The sequence below is a fragment of the Phyllostomus discolor genome, chromosome 1 (genome assembly GCF_004126475.2).
Source record: "Phyllostomus discolor isolate MPI-MPIP mPhyDis1 chromosome 1, mPhyDis1.pri.v3, whole genome shotgun sequence".
NCBI lineage: Eukaryota > Metazoa > Chordata > Mammalia > Chiroptera > Phyllostomidae > Phyllostomus > Phyllostomus discolor.
The window spans coordinates 13,969,868-13,993,011 of NC_040903.2; the positions used below are offsets into that span (position 1 = coordinate 13,969,868).

The window sequence follows — 23,144 nt, forward strand, 5'->3', positions numbered from 1 at the left end:
TACATAATTTTTCTTTTACACAGTGGGAAAAATAGGGTCCTCATTAGCATTTTTTACCTAGAACATCTGATTTTCAGGAACAGACCACTGTCATTAAGTGGGAGATGCCTGTATATGCAAGCATTTGACACAGAAGATAAATCTGATACGGAGTCTGCTCTTACAGCTTTTACAGTGTGTAAAGGAAGATTAGACATGGATAGAAAGTTTAAATGATACCAAAAGATGCCACATGAGATTTAAGAAGGTTTTACTTCCACAGCAAAGACAAGAAAAGCTTACTGAGAAAATGGCATTGAGGAGAGATAGTGAAGGTACGGTGGGATCAACCACCCATAGGAGAGAAGAGAAGAGCACTAGCAGGACCAGGTTCAGCTTCAACAAGGACATCACAGGCAAGAAAGCCACATACAAGAAACAAAAGGACTCATACTGCCAGGAAACCATGAAGACTTAAAAACTTACTGAAGAATCACTAACAGGGTGTCATTTTAGAATCATTTACATGTCTAAAACCAAAATGCTTCCTTTTTGCCCTGTTCAGTTGAGAAGACTGATAATTATAAAATGGGTAAGAAACCAGAGCTGGCTAATGTTACTAAAATTCATTTTTCAAGACATTTAGATGACACTCATGTTTAATACCTAGAACTGAAGCAAACAGTAACAAGGTTTATAAAGTTGACAGATGAACGTGAATAAATATAACCTGAGTTTAAATATTCTTCTAAAAAGTCAGTGTGTTGTAGCAGAAAAAACAATAAATTTAGCAGTAGGTGGCAGAGCCAGGAATCAAGCTTAAGTAGTTAATAGTGGAAAGGTTTTAACACCATCAAGCTTCAATTTTATAACTTCCCCTTATTCTTTGCTAAAACTGGGCTGTAAAAAAAAATTTAGACAATGAATGTGGTATTATAAACTACACAGAACCTACTACATGCTTGTGATTATATAAGAGGGCGTCTGGTTTTCTGGAACTCTGGAGTCAAAACTGTTACAGTTCTAAATAGATCTTTAAGATAGCAAAGAAAATTACTTTCTTAAAAAAGTTACATAAATTTTTGTAAAATAGTCAATGGGCTGAGAATTTTTGATGTGATCAATTTTGTAGTTATTTAAAAATAAGTTAATCTCCCTTCACAAATTATTTGATATGCATGTGTTTTCTCTGTGTGTTTATAAACTACTTATGAGGTAATGTAAATATATAATTCCAGAAGTGCTTGAAATCGGGTGATTATGCCAACTTGGCAAGCCCCCTGTCACTGACAAATATTCTGTCACCTAAAAGTCAAACTCTAAAATATGAAGTGTTAAAAATGTCCTTAGAGAAGTGTCATATCTGGGTTTTTCTCAAAGACTAAAATTAAACTGATTAAAAGATTTAAGGCAATAAAAAAAACTTAAGGTAATAAAAATTTTTTTGAGTAGGATATATTTACCATACTGATTTGACAATTACTATAAGTAGGCACCTACCACCATTAAAAATGGGCAGGGTTCTAAAACTACAAAGGTAGGTTTTGAGACAGAGAAAAAGGGAAATTCACATAACAAATTGTATGACTCTGAGGGAACTACTTCTAATGACTCGACCACTAGAGTGGAGGAATAATACTAAGGTGAAGTGGAACATAAGCACGTGCATAATGCCTAAGGACACACAGGTAAGTGAGATGACAGACGTGATCCAGCTGCCCTGAACCTGAGCGGGGGGAGAGGCAAGCCCTAGGAGTATGTTCTAGATGTGGCACATGACCTAACCAGGAACTGGTCAGAACGCAAAGTAACCCTAAATCTGTCAAGGGACTTACACATAATGGCCAATAGAAATACATATATAAATTGTGCCAGCTTTCTACATTGTAACTTGGCAGTAAGTATTCAAAAGGCCTTCAAGTGTTCACACCTCATTACCAAGTAGGTATTTCAGGTGGCTAAGTCTAAATATAGAATAAACCCTGCAACAAAAGTTTGACATTGTCAATTTTATCTTTTCATATATTACGTGTGCTAAGAGTAAACTTTTATCCAGATATGCCCCATACTAATGCTATGCCAGGGGGGGTCAAACTTATTCTCACCAGGGGCCACAGCGGCCTCACGGTTGCCTTCCAAGGGCAGAATGGAATTTCAGGACTGTGTAACTGTAACTACTCCTTAACTAGGGGCAAGGAGCTCGGCGCTGCCGCCGGGTAGAAACAAGCTGCTGGGCCGGATAAAACAAGGTGGAGGGCTGGGTTTGACCCTCGGGCCTTGTGTTTGCCACCTGTGAGCTATGCCTTGTAACAGGGTCCCTCCCTTTCGACTTGTTTCAACAATTCCACTTCAAAGTAGTAGAACTCAGCATACTTGAGTTGCTCCACTTGAATTGTATTTGGACACATTAACGCATTTAAATTAAATTAGTTTGGATTTTTAGAACCCTGAGAACTCTGGGGAGTGGGGCTGTCTCCAACTCAGTATAAACATTATTTTTTGTAAACATCCCAACAACACTACACCACGTTATATTGAGACAGTGGATCATCCAGGGTCTTTACAATTACAGAACCATCTCCATAAGGCAATTTCTCTTTTTTATTGAACAATGTATACTCTGAGAAAGTTCATTAGTAAACTGTAACATAAGTTCTATTCCCAGTCAGGGCACATACCTGGATTTTGCAGGCTGGGACCCTAGGTGGGAGCATGAGAGAGGCAACTGATCAATGTTTCCTTCCCTCTCTTTCTCTCTCCCTTACCCTCTCTATAAAAATAAACATAATCTTTAAAAAGTAAAGAAAAATAAAAATTTAATGCTAAAAAGCTTCTTTTGTTAGTTTTGCCACAAATTATAAACTTTACTTTGCATAAATACAATGAGGAATAACAAATAAGGCACTGCTTTACAAAAGGTAATAACAAATATAAAGTAATACAGAATTACAATTACTTTGGTAGAATTTTAAAAGCTGTATTAGATATACTTTGTTCCTAACCTTTCAATATTATTATAGTCTACTCTATGCTATTATCCTTGTATCAGAACGAAGTACATAAGCAATTTAACAACAAAAAGATTCAGATTGTATTGTTTTACACAACTAAAAGCAGAAAGTAAATCCCTATATGTTCTAACCTAAATTGTGAGTGCTTATCAGAGACAGTTAACACTCTTGAATGAAAGCATCATTCTATTGGCACAGTGATGTTTAATTAATAAATTCATGACAAAGAATCAAGAACTGGCCTCTCTCTAGCCCTTTGTTTTATAAGGTAGACAGGATGTTATTCTAAGTTGTGGCATTTGTTAAGAATAGGTTTTTCCTATTCTGGTATCCAAAATATTCTATTCCCTCATAGAATCTGTGTGAGTCTTGATTCTTATCCTTCTCTCCTTCCCCACAATCCCAATTCTTTTCCCTTTTTAACTGGGCCAACCAGGCCGTGGGTCTCACGGTCCCCTGCTCATCTTGAATGCCAGTCGGTGCTTGACCAGTGTGCTTCAGCTATCTCGAGTTCTCAGCTGCCACTCCTACCTCCTTCCAGACAGCTACTCAGCATCAAAAATATATGGCTTGATGAGCACATCTTCCTTTATGAACCAGCCTTCTATAATAATTTTTCATTTGTCCTTAAAATATGGCCTTCAAAGTATTTTTCCTCAAAATAAGAATGATGTATCAATTGCCAAGGAAGTCCTCCCTCCCTCTACCGTCCACGGAGGCTCTGTTGACAGTGCTCTTCTCCACCTCTAAGACGAAGCTGACTTGTGCCAAGAGGTAACGTGATCTCCCAGAACAGGTCCTGGTGCACTAGCTGAATGAAGCATGATCAATGAACGATGAAGCGACACCGTGGCCCTTCACTAGGATTCTGAATTCAAAGCAAAGGTAAGCCCAAGCCTTGGGTACTCCAGTGGTTCCCCACCATCTATATTACAACCAGCAGCTGAAGAATCTGTCTTCAGTGAAAAATATTCCTCAGTATTCTTAGGATTTACTAGAAAGTAAAAAGCGTTAAAGGAAAGAAAAAAAAAGAACCAATTCTACTCCATGGGTTTAAGTTGTAGATTCTACAGAATGTATCATATACCGAACTGGCACCTCAATTAATAGCGCAAAGAAAGGCTCACATGTAAAATTAAGATTAGTAAGTGTGAATCCATACTTCTCAAAGTAACTAAAAAAAATGTAAATACCTAAAAAGACAAACAGTAAATCTTGCTGAATGCCAATTTTACAGAATGATAAATAATAAAAACACAATTGGAAAACTAAATGCACACAGATCTATCAAATGCACACATTTCCTGAAAAAGTAAATCCTCTGCATGAAGGGTGCATTAACATCTCTTTCCTACAGAAATGTTTACTTACATCTGTTGATAAAGAATCAAGCGCCCTGGCTGGTGTGGCTCAGTGGATTGAGCGCGGGCTGGGAACCGAAGTGTCCCAGGTTCGATTCCCCGCCAGGGTACATTCCTGGGTTGCAGGCCATAACCCCTAGCAACCACACATTGATGTTTCTCTCCCTCTCTCCCTCTCTCTCTCTCCCCCTCCCCTCCCTCTCTCTAAAAAAAGAATCAAGCTAAAAACTTCACTGAGAATTAGTACTTTTCAGTCAACAAATCAACTTGAAAACAGTATACTAAACATATCCCTTAAAATTTCAGGTTTTCTCCAAAGTTCAGGATGCACATAAAGTATTAAAAAAAAAAAGCATTTTTAATGTGTTCTAGAGAACACTATGACAATAATCGGAAAGTTCAAAATAATGAAACTAGGACCAGACTATTTTTTGTGTCATTGAGTACTCCTGCTGATCTATGAAAAACTCAAACACTGGGTGCCCCCTCAAGTCAATTTCTTGTTAATTTATATTCTACTAGGCTCCTGTTGCATATCTATTCAGTGAAGTCAATTTGAAAAGTGTTTCTGGTTCATTCAACTTTTGCATAGCCATGTTAAAGAATCAGTCATGATACAGTTATGTATCTTTATTAACTTGTAATTTTTCAATAATCACTGAAAATATTAGCATAAAGATTTTAAAAATGCAGCAAGTTGTGGATCTGGTAGTCCTGAATAGAGAAGAAAAGCAATAGATTCCAAATTTGACTGACAAGTACATTACAAATGAATAATATTTCAAGTAAGATGTCTTCTACACAAATAAGCTCAAGAAATTTACAATGGATACCAGGAGGACCTACTTTGTTCTTGACAAGTAGGTATCTGTATACAGCAAGCTCAATCCTTGACAATCATCTGCGCCAAGGTGATAAAGGTAATGATACCAATTTTAAAAAATGAAAACTTTAAAACCAGCAATTTAAGGGTCTTACTAAAATTCACATGCTGCTTATTATATATAACCTAATCAATGACTGGGCTTTAAAAAAGCCAAGTCTTCTAGTAGTTTTCAACCCTTTTCAAACACTACAATCTTATTTTCCCAAGAACCTATTAGAACCCCGCCTATTTAAAAATGAAAGCATGGCTACACTGTTTCAAACTAGAACTCAGATCCCTTTCCCATCCCCAACAAAATGCCCAGAAACAGGTTAGGAAAACCCATGCTCCCTTCCTGTGCCAGGCACACATCCACACCAAAAAGACCCACAGTTCCTGCCCTCAAGAAACTCACATATTTATGCAGTGTAATTTGTGCTGTTATTAGCAGTCTGTGCAGTCAACAGTTCATACCTATGGACATGACATTTGGTTAGACCTTGGAGAAAATTATAAGCAGAAGTCAATGCACTGCTTTTTTGCCATGTGACTTAATGGGGAGAAAGAGCACTTGAGCATATTCCTCTTTTCTAATTTACCCTAGCCAAACGTCCCTTTGCTAAGGGGGGCACTTCTTACTAAGGGGTGGAAAGTAGTATCTGCTTCCTCTACGGTCAAAAGATATACAAAACTGCACCCAACTACATTTTTTTCTATTTACCTAAAAAAAAAAAAAATCCTCACCAGAGCACATGCTTATAGATTTCAGGGCGGGGGGGTTGTAGGGGAAACACTGACATGTGAGAGAAACACCTAAACGGCTGCCTCTCTTAAGCACCCCAACCTGGGACTGAACTTAGGCTAGTGCCCTGACTGGGAATGGAACCTGAGACCTTGCAGTTCACGGGACTACGCTTCAACCAGCTGAACCACACTGGCCAGGGCTTTCTCTATTTACTTGTGAAATACAGATTATTTTGTACTGTACAACCTAATCATAATCACCATTACTTAGTCCTTTGTAATTCAATATACTTTGACATCTCAAAGACGATTCTTAAAGTACATATAAAATGTTTACAGAGAAGAACATTTCTATGCTACCTTTCTTCCAATTGCTCCATTCTGTTTTTTTGGAGGTGGAGGTTCAAAAATGCGTTGCTGCTGCTGAGGTGGGAGTGTAGAGTACAATGGAATGATTTTAATGTCACCAACTTCAGGGCCCAAATCATCAACCTCTCGTTTTATTCTTTTACAGGCTTCATCAATTTCCTACAAAATAAAAGTTTGAGTCTGAAAACAAAATGAATACACACTGAAACATTATAAGTACTTATCATAATCCTAGTTCTATGTGACATATTTTCAAATTAGCAATCAAAACTAATTTAGCAAATTTCACTGGGATTTCCAAAATCATTTTGAAATTTTGACTTCTGTAATCAAACATACAACTGCCTTACTGGCATTCTACACCCCTCTTCTTAGAGTTTGGATATCCTAATTAATTCTCAACAAATTGTACTAACATTGACTTTTCCACCCAGGAATATTTAATTGCAGTCATAACCTTTTCAATTTTCACAATCTAAAAGAAATTGATGTGCTAGATTTTTAAAGAAGGCAATTAGGCTTTAATGTCCTGTTATCAACAATGCAATTATAAGAAGATTTGCTTCATTGTTCCTAATGAGAACACACACCTTTACAGTATCAACATATTTAAGAACTAGGCTGACCCAAATATCTTAGAGCACCATCCAGTATCTCCCTATGACAGAAAACTGCTTCAGTACATTTGCGTTCCAATCCAGGTTTAAAGGGAGGACACACCATGAACGCTCAGAGAGGGAGTAGATGGAGGCTCTAGCAACTGGCAAAGGGACAAAAAAATCAGGAGGGAAATGTATGTTAAATTTCACTGGAGCATTGCTTCAGTTAAACACAGAAATATATATTAAAATAAATAACTTGCAATCTGTCCAGTGAAGGACCCAATCATTAGCTATCCTTATCAAAAAATTCTTTTATTCAGAAGACAATCGTTTAATTAAAAAGAAAAACCTTATTGGGTAAACTTCCATATTTTTATTTCAAAGCAGAATTTTTCTTGAAATTATTTTAAATCAAAGCACAACATTTTTTTTCATTTTCAAGAATGCAAAGTTTCTGGAAAATTAAACAATTTTGGGGGGTCATTTTATATATTAAACAACAGGTATGGTCTCGAAAATTATGACACAGAAAATTACTATTAAAGATTCAGTGGTAATAGTTCCCTTTGAGACCCACACTTCCTAAAATATATTTATATATATAAATGTTATTCACTGCAGAAAATGTATAAAACAAATGAATCACAGATTCTTGGAAAAAAATCGCTTCCAAATGTTGTAACTAGATTAGAATGCCCCCTACTGGTATGCAAATATAAAATTAAATATCATCAAAATAAAAAAATGCAAAACTAGGTTTTCTGGAATAAAAGGAAAATGGCCGCCAATATTCAGAATATTCGCAATCTTAATAATTTAAGCATATAATTGGCAAGAAGGTGGTTGGAAGTCACCAAGCACCCAGATTTCAGTGTTAAAAAGATTAAGTGCTCCAACATGTTTATTTGCAGATTCCAGAATTTTAACAAGATAATTCAACTTTACTTGGGGGGACTAAACTATCCAATCTGCTAAGCATGTCGAGCTAAAACGAAATCATTTCATAGAATATAAAGACATCTCTAAACACCACTTATGCTTTTATATAAATAAGATTCTAGTGACTAAGGTTTAAAACTGTGCAACAAAATGTCCCCCCTAAAGTTTACCCAACTTTCATAAAGTTGTTACAGTTCAGAAGACCACAGAACTCATAGACTGCCATCAGCATAAAGTAACCATCATGCTCAGTCTTTGGCAATACTGAGAATTCAGAAAGTTCGGGAGTTTCTGGTTTGGAACTTGCAGTTCCAAAAGTATCATATGTGAGAGTGGGTTAATTTGGACCCCACTGATTTAAGTAATCTGAAGTCTCTGTATGTGGAAAAGACATTGTACTCAGCAAAATTAAATATAAAACAATGCTGCTTAGACAGAATGAATGGTTTCAACACCTTTGAGTGTACATTTACAATTGATGGTTTCGATTACATTCTTATCCAATTCAATATTGTAGCTCCCCTAAGGATTTCCTAAGTCCAGATTTTTTAAGCATTAGCATAAAACATAAAAAACAGTATAGAATCCCAATCTTTCCCAACCTTTCCCCAATTAAAACTGGTCTCTCCCAAATTAAGTCAGATGACTAAAGAGGCACTATTAAGTGGTCAAAATGGTGATAATTATGTGGTCTTAAAATTTCATTAGGTTAACTAAATTTTATGGATGCTATTCAATTTATGAGCCATGAATTCCCAGAATCTGCCATTTAACTAAGAAAAAAATAACAAAAGGTCAAAGACATGAGAAACAGTAATTATTTTACCTATCTTTAAATCTATGCTACTATACACAATGAAACAAAGTACATTAGGTTCTCCGCTACCTCCTCCCCTAAGGTCCTCAAATGCAAGACTAGTCACCTAAAAAGAACTCAAAAACCTATCCGGACACTTACGAATCTAACTCACAATTACCATGACACTTTATTGAAAGACATACTATACTCCCCCTACGGCACATGTATGAACAACCATGGGGCTTACTCCCTTCCCTCCCCCAGCTAAATGAAAGGTGCCAAAATACCAACTCATACAAAAGCCTTTCAGGTCCTTGCTATGAGGGCATCCAGTATTTCTGATAGAACTCTAATATGCTTGGTTATCTGAAAATAGTAACTATTTTAAATAGTCATTTAAAAATATACGCTTTTTGGAGGAAGTGAGAAACTATAAAGACCAGACACAAAAGGACAAGATGAATACCTGAACACTGCATTACAGGATAAATATGGTTTGCATGCCACCAGGAAAGCATTTAGCACTCTTGTTTACACGGTATACAAAATTGTCATTCAAAATGCATAGAAAAGACTAATATCAACAGAGGTTTATCTGTAACATGGAATTTGCAACACATCTTATTTCCCAAAAGAACAAGTATTATATGACTCATTCTTTACTGAGAATGATCTGAACCCCCAGGGGACATCTGACAACGTCCATAGACATTTCTGGTTTTAACAACCAGGGGAGGGAGTGTTACTACATCTAATGGGCAAAAGCCAGAGATACAAACACCCCACAACAAAGAATTAACTGGCCTACAGTACAAATAGTGTTGAGGGTGAAAACCCTGCTGTAAAGAAAACAAACGTTAGCCCATGGAGTACAAATTATAAATCATTACAGACAATACTGAAGAAATGGACCAAAAAATTACTTATATTATACACCAAGCATCCCTGTAGAATCTGACTGCAAAATAAAAGTTCACATTCTCATGCAGGCAGGTAATAACACAGCTGACCTTGAGAAAAATAATTACAGCAATTTCCCATACCATTGTTTAAGTTGGTGGCAGTAATGTACCACAGGCACTAAAACATTCCTCTGGAGCAGAGAACTTTTAAACCTAAGAAAATATAAAAATGGCCTGAGGAGCTTGTGAAGATGCAGATTCCTACATTTCTTCCCGAAATTTCCCGTGTTTCAGCAAGTCTAGAACAGGGTCAAGAACCTGCTTTGTTTCTGCGAGCTCTTCTCCCCTAGGCAGGTAATCCACTGACCACACTTGAGAAAACATGTTCCGGAACAGGGGTCAGATCTTTCACTGTAAAGGGCCAAAATATCTCAGACTTTGCCTTCATATACCATCCATACTGCATATTCTTTAATTTATAAACCTTTAAAAATTAAAAGCAAGTCTTAACTAGTGAACATACAAAAACAAACAGGAGGGTGGCAGCACATGTAGCTATTTAAATTAACTAAAATTCTCTAAAATTAAAACTTAGTCCCTCCTCTCAAGAGCCACATTTCAAATACTCAAAAGTCATATGTCATTGGTGGTCTATTGAACATGACAGATAAGAACATTTCCAGCAATGAATGCAGACAGTTCTATGGAAACAGCACTGCTCACTCTTGAGCCTTGTTAGTTATCCCTTGAGAACTGGAATGTTTTCTGGAAGCTTGTTAAGAATACATAATCTCAGATCACCTTTGACCTTTGAGTCAGAATGTACAAGATTTCTAAGTGATCTCCCCACACATTAGTTTGAGAAGCACCTTCTAGAAAATTACAAAGCCTACTACAGCAAATGATAAGCTCTAAGAAAAACCTTTCTTAAAAGGCTTTATAAACACTTTTATCCATATAACTTTTTCTCATCTCGTGTAGTAGCCACTTAAGGTTTTCACAGCACACCTATAAACATCATGCTGGAAATTACGTCTGGAAAAATGAGTTTGCTGCACCTGAGAATAAAATTCGTATCTTAAGACAGTTTCTAACAGGAATTTCAGTGATTCCTTCCAATCCCCACTGAGCATGTGAAAGAACACAAAAACAAAACACAAACATTCACTGATGATGGATGGGTATGGAGTTACCCGAGCTCACTTACAGGCTTAAATAACTACGATAACCTTACTTCACAGCAGCTGTGATTCAACTTCATACCTCAGCAAAACTGCAAATTACCACACACTGCTGACCACCTAAGCCTCTCCCAAACAGAGACTAAACTGCTAAATCTTGAAATTCCAAAAAGCATTTAACATTCTTAGGATAATTAACTAGAACACAAACACTACTGGTATAAATAGATATTCTTAGAGTACATGGATAATAAGGTTTGTATTATTTGATATATAAATACAATCAGGATGAAGAAAAACTTTAAATGTTGGGGTTAAAAAAATGGTTAATATATGTAAAGTTCTTAGGTTCAAAATTGTTGCATATAGAAACAATACACCAACAGCTAAATAATGAAGCAAATAATGACAATACCTCTTGACCAGTTAAGAAAAGTAGAAGATCCCCCTCCTCTTCTTCACACATATGAATTTGGATCACTGTTCTAATTGCTGCTTCAAGGTAATCTCTTTCTGGTTCAGGAGTATAAAAGATCTCAACAGGATGTGTACGTCCAGGAATAGTTAAGAGAGGACAGTTATCAAAATAAATCTGGAATTTTCCTGCATCTAGAGTGGCACTCATAACTATAACCTGGGGGAAGAAAAAAGTAAATTATATGAAGTTGCCTTTAAGGATTAAGTAGTCTTTATTTAAAAAAAGTAATATTTAATATTAATGTATATCAGTTATAAAAAAGTCTGCAAATCTTCTCACTAATAAATTGTGATTTAAAAAGCAAATCCAGAAAGACTGAGCAGCAGTTATTTACATTTAACAAAATTGGAAATAAACCTGACATCAAATAGAGTACAATGTTAACTTCATGAAATAACTTGAAAACCAAAGTTCATAAAGTTACATATTATGTAAAAAGGATTGGTAAAAGACATCATTAATATGCATTATGATTACTGCTCCCATTACTGAAACATGTACACACGAACACTGCACATGGGGAAAACCAAAAAGAATCAATGACACTGATATGAACTTTTTCCCTTCTTCCAAATCACCTTTAATAAACATGACTTCTTTAGAAAAATTCCCGCGGGGGGAGAATTGGTTTCCTTTTTAAAAAAGCCACAACACAACTATAAAAGGTTGTTCAGGTGCAGGGCTGCATGACTGTACAATTATTCTTCTATGTAAATTGTACATTATCTAATCCATTAAAAATTTACTTAAATAGCCGTGGCTGGTGTAGCTCAGTGGATTGAGCACCAGCCTGTGAACCAAAGGACTGCCAGTTCAATTCCCAGTCAGGGTACATGGTTGGGCTGCTGTGGGCCAGGTCCCCAGTGGGGGGCATGCAAGAGGCAACCACACATTGTTATTTCTCTCCCTCTCTCTTTCCCTTTCCCGAAAAATAAATAAATATAATCTTTAAAAAAAAGAAACAAAGAGGAAAAGACTAAAAAAAATTTACATAAGAAGGCTCCCTCCACAAAACACTCTATTAGTCCTTAATTTCTACTTTGACTTCTCCCCTAAAACTTCAATAGCTCATAAAGCTTAATTAATAATGGTAGTACTCATATAGTCCTTCAAAAGCATAATTTAATTTTTATAAATACATACTTAGCCATAAAAGAGGCCAGATTAGTCAGTTTTAAGTCCTTATCAACAGTTATACTAGTCAACTGGTATGACAGAAGAAAGAAAAAAACTTAGGATAAGCATGTATAATGCTTATACATGGAAATGTATTTCTAAGAAGTGGATTGTTCTCAGTATAGCTATTCCCACTCGCCAGCATTATGAATTATAATGGGTGTATTTATGTTGGGACAAGGACAAAGATTTGATCCTTAGAGCCCCCTGTACTTAATATAGGGCAGGGTGAACAGAAGGGCTACAAAACTACTGGATATGTTAGAAATGTAAAAGATCTGGCTTAAAAACACAGTACTCAAAAATAAGTAAAGTCTAAAAGACACAGCAGAACAGATTGGAAGAAAAAAAATGTAGGCAACTTACTGTTTGATTCTCTTACAGTTGATTTTTTAAAAATACTTATTATTGACCAGTATGTGTTGTATTTTTTATATGTACAAATGTTTATGAACGAAGTAAGTGAAAGAAATTACCTCACCTTTAAATCTGATCTCTGTCTTACAACTTCCTTCAGAACACCCATGAGAATGTCTGTAGCCAATGTCCTTTCATGAGCCTCATCAAGAATTATCACACCATAACGCTCCAGGAGGGGATCATTCATGGCTTCACGAAGTAACATCCCATCAGTCATGTACCTACATTCACAAAGAATGTGTCGGTCAAGTTTCTTTTAGATTCTTTTAGAGAATTGTAAAACTAAACTTCATGACATAAAAATGAAATGCAAAACATCAGGTAAGTCAAAATATGCCCCAAAGCTCTACCCAAGCAAATGTACTACTGTCTTACAATCATTTTCAAAATTAAACTTTAGAGCATATATCAAACACACTGTACATTACCAAATCTATTCAAGTATGATTGCAATATTAAAATGCATCAAGAAAAGCCTGATACAAAATATAATGATCACGATTCCACAAATACCAAACAAAGCAAAATTTGACACATACAAATAATCAACCCATAAAACAAACGAACCATTTTAAGTTGCTGTATAACATCACATCACTAAAATGTTACCGAATGCAAACACGCATTTCTTTAAAGCCTTTATAATTCTTTACTTGAGCTACAGCAGGTTCCTGGTTCGAAACAGCTAAGAGAGCAGATGGGTTTACAACCCCACTTTCCCCTGCCACACCCAATTCAATGAAATGATCATAAGGAAGCGCGCACGCGCACACACACAAATATACAGTCATGAAATGAGGAGCAGCATTAGTAATAAAAAAAATGTTGACAGAAATATATCAAGAGAGAAGCCATATGACAGCAGCTAGATCAATGAACTCAAGGGAAGGAAACTCAAAAGAAGTTGGCTAATTTGGAATCCAAGCACTTGTTGAAAGGTGGTTTGCAGAATAGTTGTATGGGTCAGCCATCTCCTGTCCATTAATTCTGGCTATTACTGTCACTAATACAAAACTATCCTTAGTTTGGCACCTGGACAAAACAAAGTCTGCCTGCAAACAATGAAGTCACAGCTCATTCCATTAAATAGAAAATCCATGATTTTATTTACAGATTTAAAAGCGGTATAAAATCTGAGGTCATCATTTATGACTTCACTATTTTGGCTCTATTTTTCACAAATTAGTCTAACCTAATCCTTCATGGACCAACTTGGTATTTTTAGCTGATGCCATCTGTTGGAGCAGTAAATTCAACAAATTCACAGTGTACAAGAGAAATAAATCCTCTATTTCACCTGAATACTGGAAGAGACACAGCATTATCTGCAAGACTGTTTTATATTAAGACCATGAAAGAAAAAAATGTGTCAATTAAATTATGACTCAATGCCTTAACGACAGTGTAGCACAGTGTATGAATCAGCTACATTATAGCCTCTAGTTGCTTTGAAACGTCTTTGATCTATTTGAGGACATTTGGTAATTTCTCCTGCCTTTAGATGTTAGTTAATACTGACAGGAGACAGGCAAACTTTTTGCACATTATCTTAATAGCAAAACATAAGTAGTTTCATCTTCTTGTGAGTCAATCTCCTTAGATTCCACAAAGCTCGTTTGTTGCTTTACATGGCAAAAAAGAAAAAAAAATTGGTCCCTCTTCCAACAACATTTGTTTAAATAGTACCAAATTTACAATCTACCGCTCAGCTTCCTAGCCTACTCATATTAACATAGAATCCTAATGTCATATTTTAAGGCATTTTAATGAGCTCAATGCATAGTTCCAAAAATGTACATTGCTTGACTGAAGTGACAATATGTAAAATTAGATCAAGTTCAAGAATTCACAGGCAATGACAACCACCCAACTGCCACCAGTTTGTAAGACCCTTATAGATTGTAAAACGCATACAAATTTCACATGTTAAAAAAATGTAAGAAAGTCACAACTGATAAAGGTATCAGACTTTAACTTGAAAACTCCTTAATACAGACCTTAAAAAACCAACCCTTTTACTTTGATCTTTTACTTCCTAACATTCACCAAGCTTCAGACGACCACAATATAGAAGCACTCAAAAGGAGGGCAGACCCAAATACTCATTCTTTTATATTTTTCTAAGAGGGGAAATGTTACAAATGGCAGACTGTAAATACTGTAAATTAAGATTAATGAAACTATTATTTGTCTTGCTTTATTAACAACTATGATATTAAATGTACTAGGTTAAACGGTCAACTAAGCCCAAACTCTATTATTCTAGGTTCCAGAGACAGACTGCAGGACACTCCTCTTTATTAAACTGTTCATCACCCAGTGAGATCCAATTCGATGAGATGCTAGTTATGCCCTGCATCACCAGTTAATATGAGCACACTGACATTTGTACAACAGAGAGCTTAAGGAAAAAGGACACTGTTTTAATTGGAAGGCCTCTTTTTAGGATAAGCAGTTAACTTTTCCAGCATCTCAAAACCAGTTTAACAGCTTACCAAGACTAGGTATCAGGGTACCAATTCCAATCCTAGGCCCCTCCTACACTAACACTTTTCCCAGAGTCTCAGTTCGTGCACACACGTGTATAGATGCCATGACCCCCTTCCTTAAAATAAATAAATAAAAATAAATAAAAGTTTTAACCTGACATAGCCCAAAAAAGACAGAATCAGATACTGGTACTCCTACAACTACAGCCTTTTTTCTTTGCCTAAGTCAATCTGCACTACATTTTATAGTAGTAATGAAATTATTTACCCAGGTTAAGGGGTGGATCACAAGAATGGGGTGTTACAACAATAAAATTGTGATTATATAATTTTGAAGTTTCAATAATAAAGTATTAAACTAAAATTGCATAAGACAGCTAAAGTCTGTATCTTACCAAGTACCCTCCCTATTATCCAGTGTTTTCCTTTTCTGGAACAAAGACCCACACGAAAGTCATCCACATCACCTGGGAAAAGGAGAAGCATAGCAATCTGTGCTCTATGGATAAAGTTTTCATGTGATTCTGCCCTGGCTGGTGTGGCTCAGTAGATTGAGTACCAGCCTGCGAGTCAAAGGGTCTCCAGTTCTATTCCCAGCCAGGGCACATGCCTGGATTGTGGGCCAGGTCCCTAGTAGGGGGTGCTCGAGAAGCAACCACACACTGATGTTTCCTTCCCTCTTTCTCCCTCCCCCCGTATAAACAAATAAACAAATAAATAAAGTCTTAAAAACAAAAGTTTTCATGTGATTCCAATGCTTGCCAAAGTGTGAGAAGCACTAGTGTGAATTAATCAAATTAAACAAGAGGTAGGAAAGGGTAGATTAAGCAAAGCAGATGTCTAAAGCAGCAAAAACATCCTTGGAGAAAGTTAAAAAGAGTTCCTATTTCCAAATAAAATAATAGTATCAACTTAGCTTAACTGCTTTTGCAATGGGCACACACAGATGGCATAGTACAACTAAAAGCCAACAACCAACTCTGACCCCAGTCGACATCACCAACTGCGAGATAAACAAAGTATGCGTGGCAAAACATTATCCACTGCAAACACATTATTGCTTTGTAGTTTTGTGTTTACCTATGTTTATGTATATTTTTTTGAAGCATCTCAAGTTGTCTGATTCCTAAAAACATCATAAATAAAGGAAAAAGATCCACAGAACGGTAAAAAACGTTTTCCAAAATGAATGCCTTAAAAAATGTTAAAACTATACATAGTATTCGTAACTTTAAAGAGTGTCACTGACTAATGTTCAAGTTATGAATGCAAACCCCAATAACTCAGCGTTATGTTATTTGGGGTGGTATGTGTGGGGATGGAGAGAGAAATGGGGGGAGGGGGACGAGGGGAGGAGGGAGCCTTCCTAAAATCCCTATCTTGAACCTCACCCCACCTCCAAAGGCCTGATTAAATCAAAGGTGTTTCAAACAAAAACAAAATACTAGAACAGAGGGATTAAGTTATTTTTTAAAAACTTTGGCAGGATATGATGCACAACCCAATGTTTTAAAAAAGTTGTTAATTAAATACTTGCACAAAAATGTTTAAGGTTTCTTCATGGCATGAAGTACTGGTGTGGGCAAAAATAGGTTAATAGTAAAAAATACAGTAATTTAATAAATAAATAACACAAGAATAACCTCACATACAACTGCAAACTTCTTTGGCCAACCCCTATATTACAAAGACAGAGCAAACTGGACAAAAACTTCACCTTATATCCCAAATGCTAATTTTGTTTTAGAAGTTCCTACCAATCAGTGAGAGGCAAATATGAACAATGTGGGGGGGTGGGGGGACTGGGACAACTGTAATAGCATAAAAAGTAAATAAAATAAAAAAAATATGACCAGATAGCAAATCCCATCAATCCGATAACATTGTATGTTTCTTTCAGATTTACCTTCTATTACTGGGATGCATTTTAAGTAGCATCTTACCAATGACTGTCAACCAGGTAGCAATATTTCTAGAAAGAAAGCCTCAGATTCCAAAAAGAAATACAAATGGCTCATAAACAGATGTAAAGATGCTCAATTTCATACAAAAGAAACGCAAATTAAAACTATGATGAGATTCCATTTCTCAATTACAACATGACAAAGATAAAAGAAGGTCCACAACACAGGGCTGGCAAGGGTATGAAAACAGATGCCATTTGCTCATCCCTTACTGGTCAGAGTAGGTAAAATCTCCATGGAGACAATCTGGCAACAGCTAATAAAATTCAAACATGCATTTTGACCCTTACAGTTTCATTTGTTGGAAACTTGTTTCACAGTTATACACCTGTGCATATGTGAAAAAAGTGTATGTACAAAGTTGTAAGAGGGTACTAAGGGCAGTAGCAATTTTTAATAACAAAACCAGCAAATTTGTGTGTTCATCAATAGAACTAGTTAAATAGTCTATATAGCCATTATAAAGAATGAGGCAATGTTGTTCTAGAACAATACCAAAATTTGATGTCAGTGAAACCAGCAGCCCTATGTCTTGAAACAGCCCTGCTTTAAACGTTAAAGTTAACTTGTTCGGAAAATCCTATTTCTGAAGTACTATTTCAATACTATTAGGATCTGATTACCTTTCAAAGTATGGGTGTTATCCTGCCATAACTAAATACGCAAATAAATCAAAACCAGGTTTGTAAATAATCCAAAATTGACTCAACATGACCCCCCAAAATTCTTAAACATCTGTTTCAAGGAGTACCTATTATAAATGACTGGCATTATTGAATCTGAGTAATTTATTATTGCTTTCCCTATTACCTAGGACAGATTTACAAATATTTACACATAGAAATTTACATGGAGACATGAGAAATGAGGATGGAAATAACATACAGTGATTAAGAACACATTCTTATTGTAAGACAAGCCTAGGTTCCAGCTCCTGCTTTCTTAGTAGTGCCTGACCTCTTGAACAAGTTCAACTTCTCTGATGCCCTACTTGTAAAATAAGAACTTGGCAGCTAGTGTTTAAGTTAAACAAAACAATGCATATGAAGCACCTAGTACATCAACTCCCTGGCACTTGAAAATTATTTGCTATCAAATTCACAGTGCACTCTTAACTTTCACCTGATAAATTGGGATCATCCTACCCTCTATAAAACATATAGTAGTATAGGCATGTACCTGTTCCTACCAGTTGGATTAATTATATTTGACATGAAATAATAAAGTCTTAGCACAAAGAGCTGTATACATGTATCCTAAGTTGCATGCTTCACAAAAGCTTGAAAAAGATGTCTCCCCCCCCCACACTCAAATGGAGGAAGGAACTGTAAAAGAGTGAAAGGTATCTAGAATTCCATATTTCTCAAAAGACTAAATTCTCCTGAATTCCAGAAAAGCAACACCTGTGTATTTTGAAAGTGTTTGACGTTTAAACCCCACCTTAAGTGGATATTTTACTGCATAATGAAACTCCAAAGGGCCCACATTCAGGGAAATGGCATTGGTCCTACATAGTGATAAGTGAATGTATAGGTTTAAAGTTAAAACCAAAGCCACCCACATGAAAATGCCTATACAAACAGGTTGGTATATAGTAATTTCTTCACAGTTAAAACAGATTAAGACTTCTGAAAGAGAATGATCAAAAGAAAGTCTTTTATTCTCCCTACCACATATTATTATTGCTTATAGCTCTGATTAGTAAAATACTTTTTGAATGACAACAGTAAGGAACACAGGAACAAAAAAACTAAAAACAGCTTTCACTTATCAAGAACTATTTTAGAAGACACACTATATATAGTATAATGACTTTAAGAACAGCTCTCTTCACTACTAAATATGGTGAGAATAAATACCCTAACCATCCTTCACAATGTCAACACTATAAAAAGGCTGGTTACCAAAAAAAGAAAACAATTTTTAAACATGCCCAGAGTGAATGCTATTAGACTTTTTCAGTAACTACAGATAAAAACCATCAAATTACCTTCCTTTATCAAAACAATTCTTTCCAATATTAATCACTTCAGTATGCCACAGATACAAAAAAATTTGCTCTAAGTATACATGTCAACTTAAAATGGAGTTATTTACCTCTTTTAAGTGATCTTTTTTGGATTCAAAATGGCTAGCACTTACACATATTTCCCAATTATATAGTCATATGAAGGTATGACAATTTCACAAACCTAATCCATGTGAACACAGCAGCTTAAAAAACAAGACATTTTGTAGTTCAATATTAAGATCTCAAGGACAGCTTATGTATAATCCCCTAGCACAATCTGAGTTTAGATTACTGTACAATAATCTTAACATGTCTCTGTACAGTCATGCACTGAATAATGATGTTAACAGACAGCATATAGAAGTAATATAACATAGCCTAGGTGTGTGGCAAGTTACATTTGTGTAAGTCCACTCTGTGATGTTTGTACAGCAACAAAATCATTTACTGACACATTTCTTGGAATGTATCCCTGACTTCGAGTGGTGCTTATAATGGTGGTTAAGAATAAAATTATTTTTTTCTTTCAATTTATGTGTGATATTTGTTTAAAAAGCTACTAAGTTGTTAGAACATAAATACTTAAGTTGTTAGGACTGAAGTACTAAATAAAAGAAATTCTGAATTAACTCTTTTGAGCTGGAGTACCACACATACACACACACAAACTACCCAGACAATAAGCATGCTGTAAACCAAGGTAGCATCATTGTAACATCCACTCTATTTAAAACCTAATCAATCTTCCTGTCAAAGTCTCTCCATCCTTCTCAGCTCAGAGAAAAAACCTCCTCCAATGCATGTGACCCTCAAACTTCCTTCCTAATGCTTCATAGCTTACCTCCCCAACCAAGGCAAAGAGCCAGTGACACCAGCAACAGTCCTTTTATATACTTAATGTTCTTTTCACTGGTAAAGGGATAAACAAAAATTTATACAGGCTCCAGTTCAATTTGATGTGTTCTTAGTAAAAACATTACACAGTATTAAGCAACACTAACCTAACTGTAATCATAACAGCACGGCAGCATGACACTGATTACAGTAAGAACAAACTAGTAGCTGCAGAGTCACACAGAAGGGTTCCATATGGTACTTCAAATAAACTGGAATCTGAAATGTTTTAATGCATTCCTAATACCAAAAAAAAAAAAGGACAAAAAAATCAAACCCTATTTATGGTATGTACCCTCCCATGATTCTTAGCTGAATCATCAGCAGCCAAAGCACACAACTGTATTTCTGTATGTTTCAGGTAGAATAGAAAAAAAAATATTTTTTTTCAAAATACACTGCCCATTCCCCAAATTTTTCAGATTTTGAAAGAAATGCTTCACCATCCTCACAAGAGAATTTACAGAAAGCTAGGATCAGTGTATGTTGTTTTACACTTATAAAGACATTGGAACTGTAAACAAAGGGCCTTTTATAACTAATACCTTGCAAGTGCTTAAGTATTAATAGAAGCACAACAGTCATCAAAAACAATAACATATGCAAACTCCAGCTTTCCATGAATTAACAAAAGCCAGTGGAATTCTAAATCGAGTGATAACAGTAACTTTTCTGATAAGAACTGCTTGGCTGGTGAATAACCACATTTACTCTTTATTCCCAAACCCTTCTAAATATCCAGTAAAACTGCCTTTACCTAATTTCAGTGCTATACATGAGTTAGAACAAAGCCTACCAAATAACAGATGTTCAGTAAATTAGCTTATAATTAACATTTGTACAATTAATGATGTCTAAAATACCAAGGCCTGTTTCCACATCTTACCTCCAACCTGAAAAAGAATTTGCATGTATTCATTCATTTCATAGGGACAAGTACTGCCAAGATTGAATTCAAGTCAAAATCCCAAAATTGTAATTCACTTGTGTTAAAAGGAATTGCCTTAACTTGGTTTTATAACCCCATTCTAATTAACTGGGATACCTGAGTTAACTGGTAATAAAGATCCAATAATTTCTCAAACTGGCCATTTACCACCACCAGCAGAATCAAGAGTAGCAATGTTGACTTACCATTTGCTGGGTGTCAGGAATTACTCTAAGGGCTGTACACAAATCAACATATCTGATGTCAGAACAACCCCGTGACATAGTTATTAGCTCTATCTTCTGAAAAAGCACTAAGCACAGGGAAGTTTATTAAGGTAGCCAAGATCACAGCTAGTAAGTGGCAGAGCTTGCACACAACCAGACACTGTGATCCTGGAGTCTGTGTTCTAGGATCTATTTCCCTTTGATGGTCTTCTCAACTTATCTATTTTTAAACAATTGCTGCATTGGAAACCACTCTGGAATCTCAGCATAGGCCTTATGCAGCTGGTGCTTCAAACTTGTTTCCACCAGCCCCAAAGAATCTGCTGTGGCAATTCCTACAAAATCCTTCCCTGATGTCAACCTTAAAGGTTCTGTGCCAGCCAGTACCATACTGTAGCAAGTTTGCCCTGGCTTCTTACCTTTGTTAAAGATTTTTTAATTCCTCTCATCTTCTTGCCTAGACTGGCTTTTGGAGATTAAAAAATCCTATTAGTTTCAAATCCATATTATGTAGGGTAGCATTTCTTTGGCTGATTTGTTCAAAATCTCTTTCCCTCAAGCTTTATGAGAGATTTATCATGCCAAGAAATCACCTTGAAACCCAAGAATATCCATTCCTCATTGTCAATTATATAGATTCCAACCAATCTTGGCTTTAAAGTTCCTTGATTACCTAGCAGCTTGTCCCAAAGTTATATATGAAATCACGTGTCCTCTGAGAATGCTGAAACATTGTGCTTCATAAACACTACCCTAGATTGGGCCCTTAGCCTTGTGACATATTCCAAAATTGAAATGAATGTGATATCCAAAAGCAAAAGATTCAGAATAAAAGGCAAATTATGTACACCAAAGCACCCTGTCACTGTACCCTCTCCACCAAGAGAAGTTTTAACAAATCAGGAAAAATAAAGCCGTATAAAAAATTCCTACCACTTTTATGCTGAAAAAGTGATAGATTTCACAGTTATCCCTTTCATTCTCCTCCGATTTTTTTAAAAAAGGGTTCCATGCACAAAGCAAATATAAATATAAAGACAGTCTCTGTTCCCAAAGAGTTTATACTCCAACCAGGCAAGAGAGATAGACCAACCTGTGATCGATCATCCATACTGTCCAAATAGCAGCCCTAATATCTCAAGTGATATGAAACACAGATCGCTGACTTACACAAATCAGTTGGAAACTTTAAATATTCGGACATTGCCTTCTCAAATAAAAAGATTATTTTCCCCTGCAGAAAAAAAAGTTTTAAAAAATGCTGTTCCTTCTACCTAGGAAGATCTACACCCTGTTAACATAACCTGAAATGTAGCAAACCATTACTTTAAATTCAGGCCTTGACTTAAATTTTCCTCCCCTTCTCCAATCTAAATTGAGTTCTCAAATCATGTTTTCATATAAATCACAACATTCTCTTTCAGAAGCCTAATCACAATTTGAAATTTTACACTTAATTTTTATTTTTTTATGGAGATAGGGACCAGATTTACTTTCTACTACTGTACCTAGCGCTGCCCAACATACAATAGTACTCAGTTATGTGACTAAATGACTAAGCATTACTTGTGTCAATTACTGAGTTCCCTCAAAATCAAACTAGATCAGTAACTGGGAGGGGGACGGATGACAAAAAGGAACCACCACCCAAAATAACACTGAAATCAGTTATCAAATTAACAACATCAAAAATTGAGACTCAAGACTATGAATTATTTCATTCCCTAAAGAAAAAAAAAAGGATGAATTTATTCCAACTACTAAGTGCTTCTTAAAATCCACTGCAAAAAAAATGTACCAACCTC

At 35.8% G+C, this 23,144-nt stretch overlaps 1 protein-coding gene across 1 annotated transcript in view; it reads right to left on the bottom strand.

The window, feature by feature from the left end:
• DHX15 (DEAH-box helicase 15) overlaps positions 1-23,144 on the bottom strand; it is a 54,331-nt gene that overhangs the window by 14,919 nt on the left and 16,268 nt on the right. The window contains exons 4-6 of the mRNA XM_028506981.2: positions 12,888-13,047; positions 11,168-11,386; positions 6,321-6,488 (exon numbers count right to left, since the gene is read on the bottom strand). Of these exons, the coding sequence (XP_028362782.1) occupies positions 6,321-6,488; positions 11,168-11,386; positions 12,888-13,047 (547 nt within the window). The remainder of the gene's footprint in view (positions 1-6,320; positions 6,489-11,167; positions 11,387-12,887; positions 13,048-23,144) is intronic.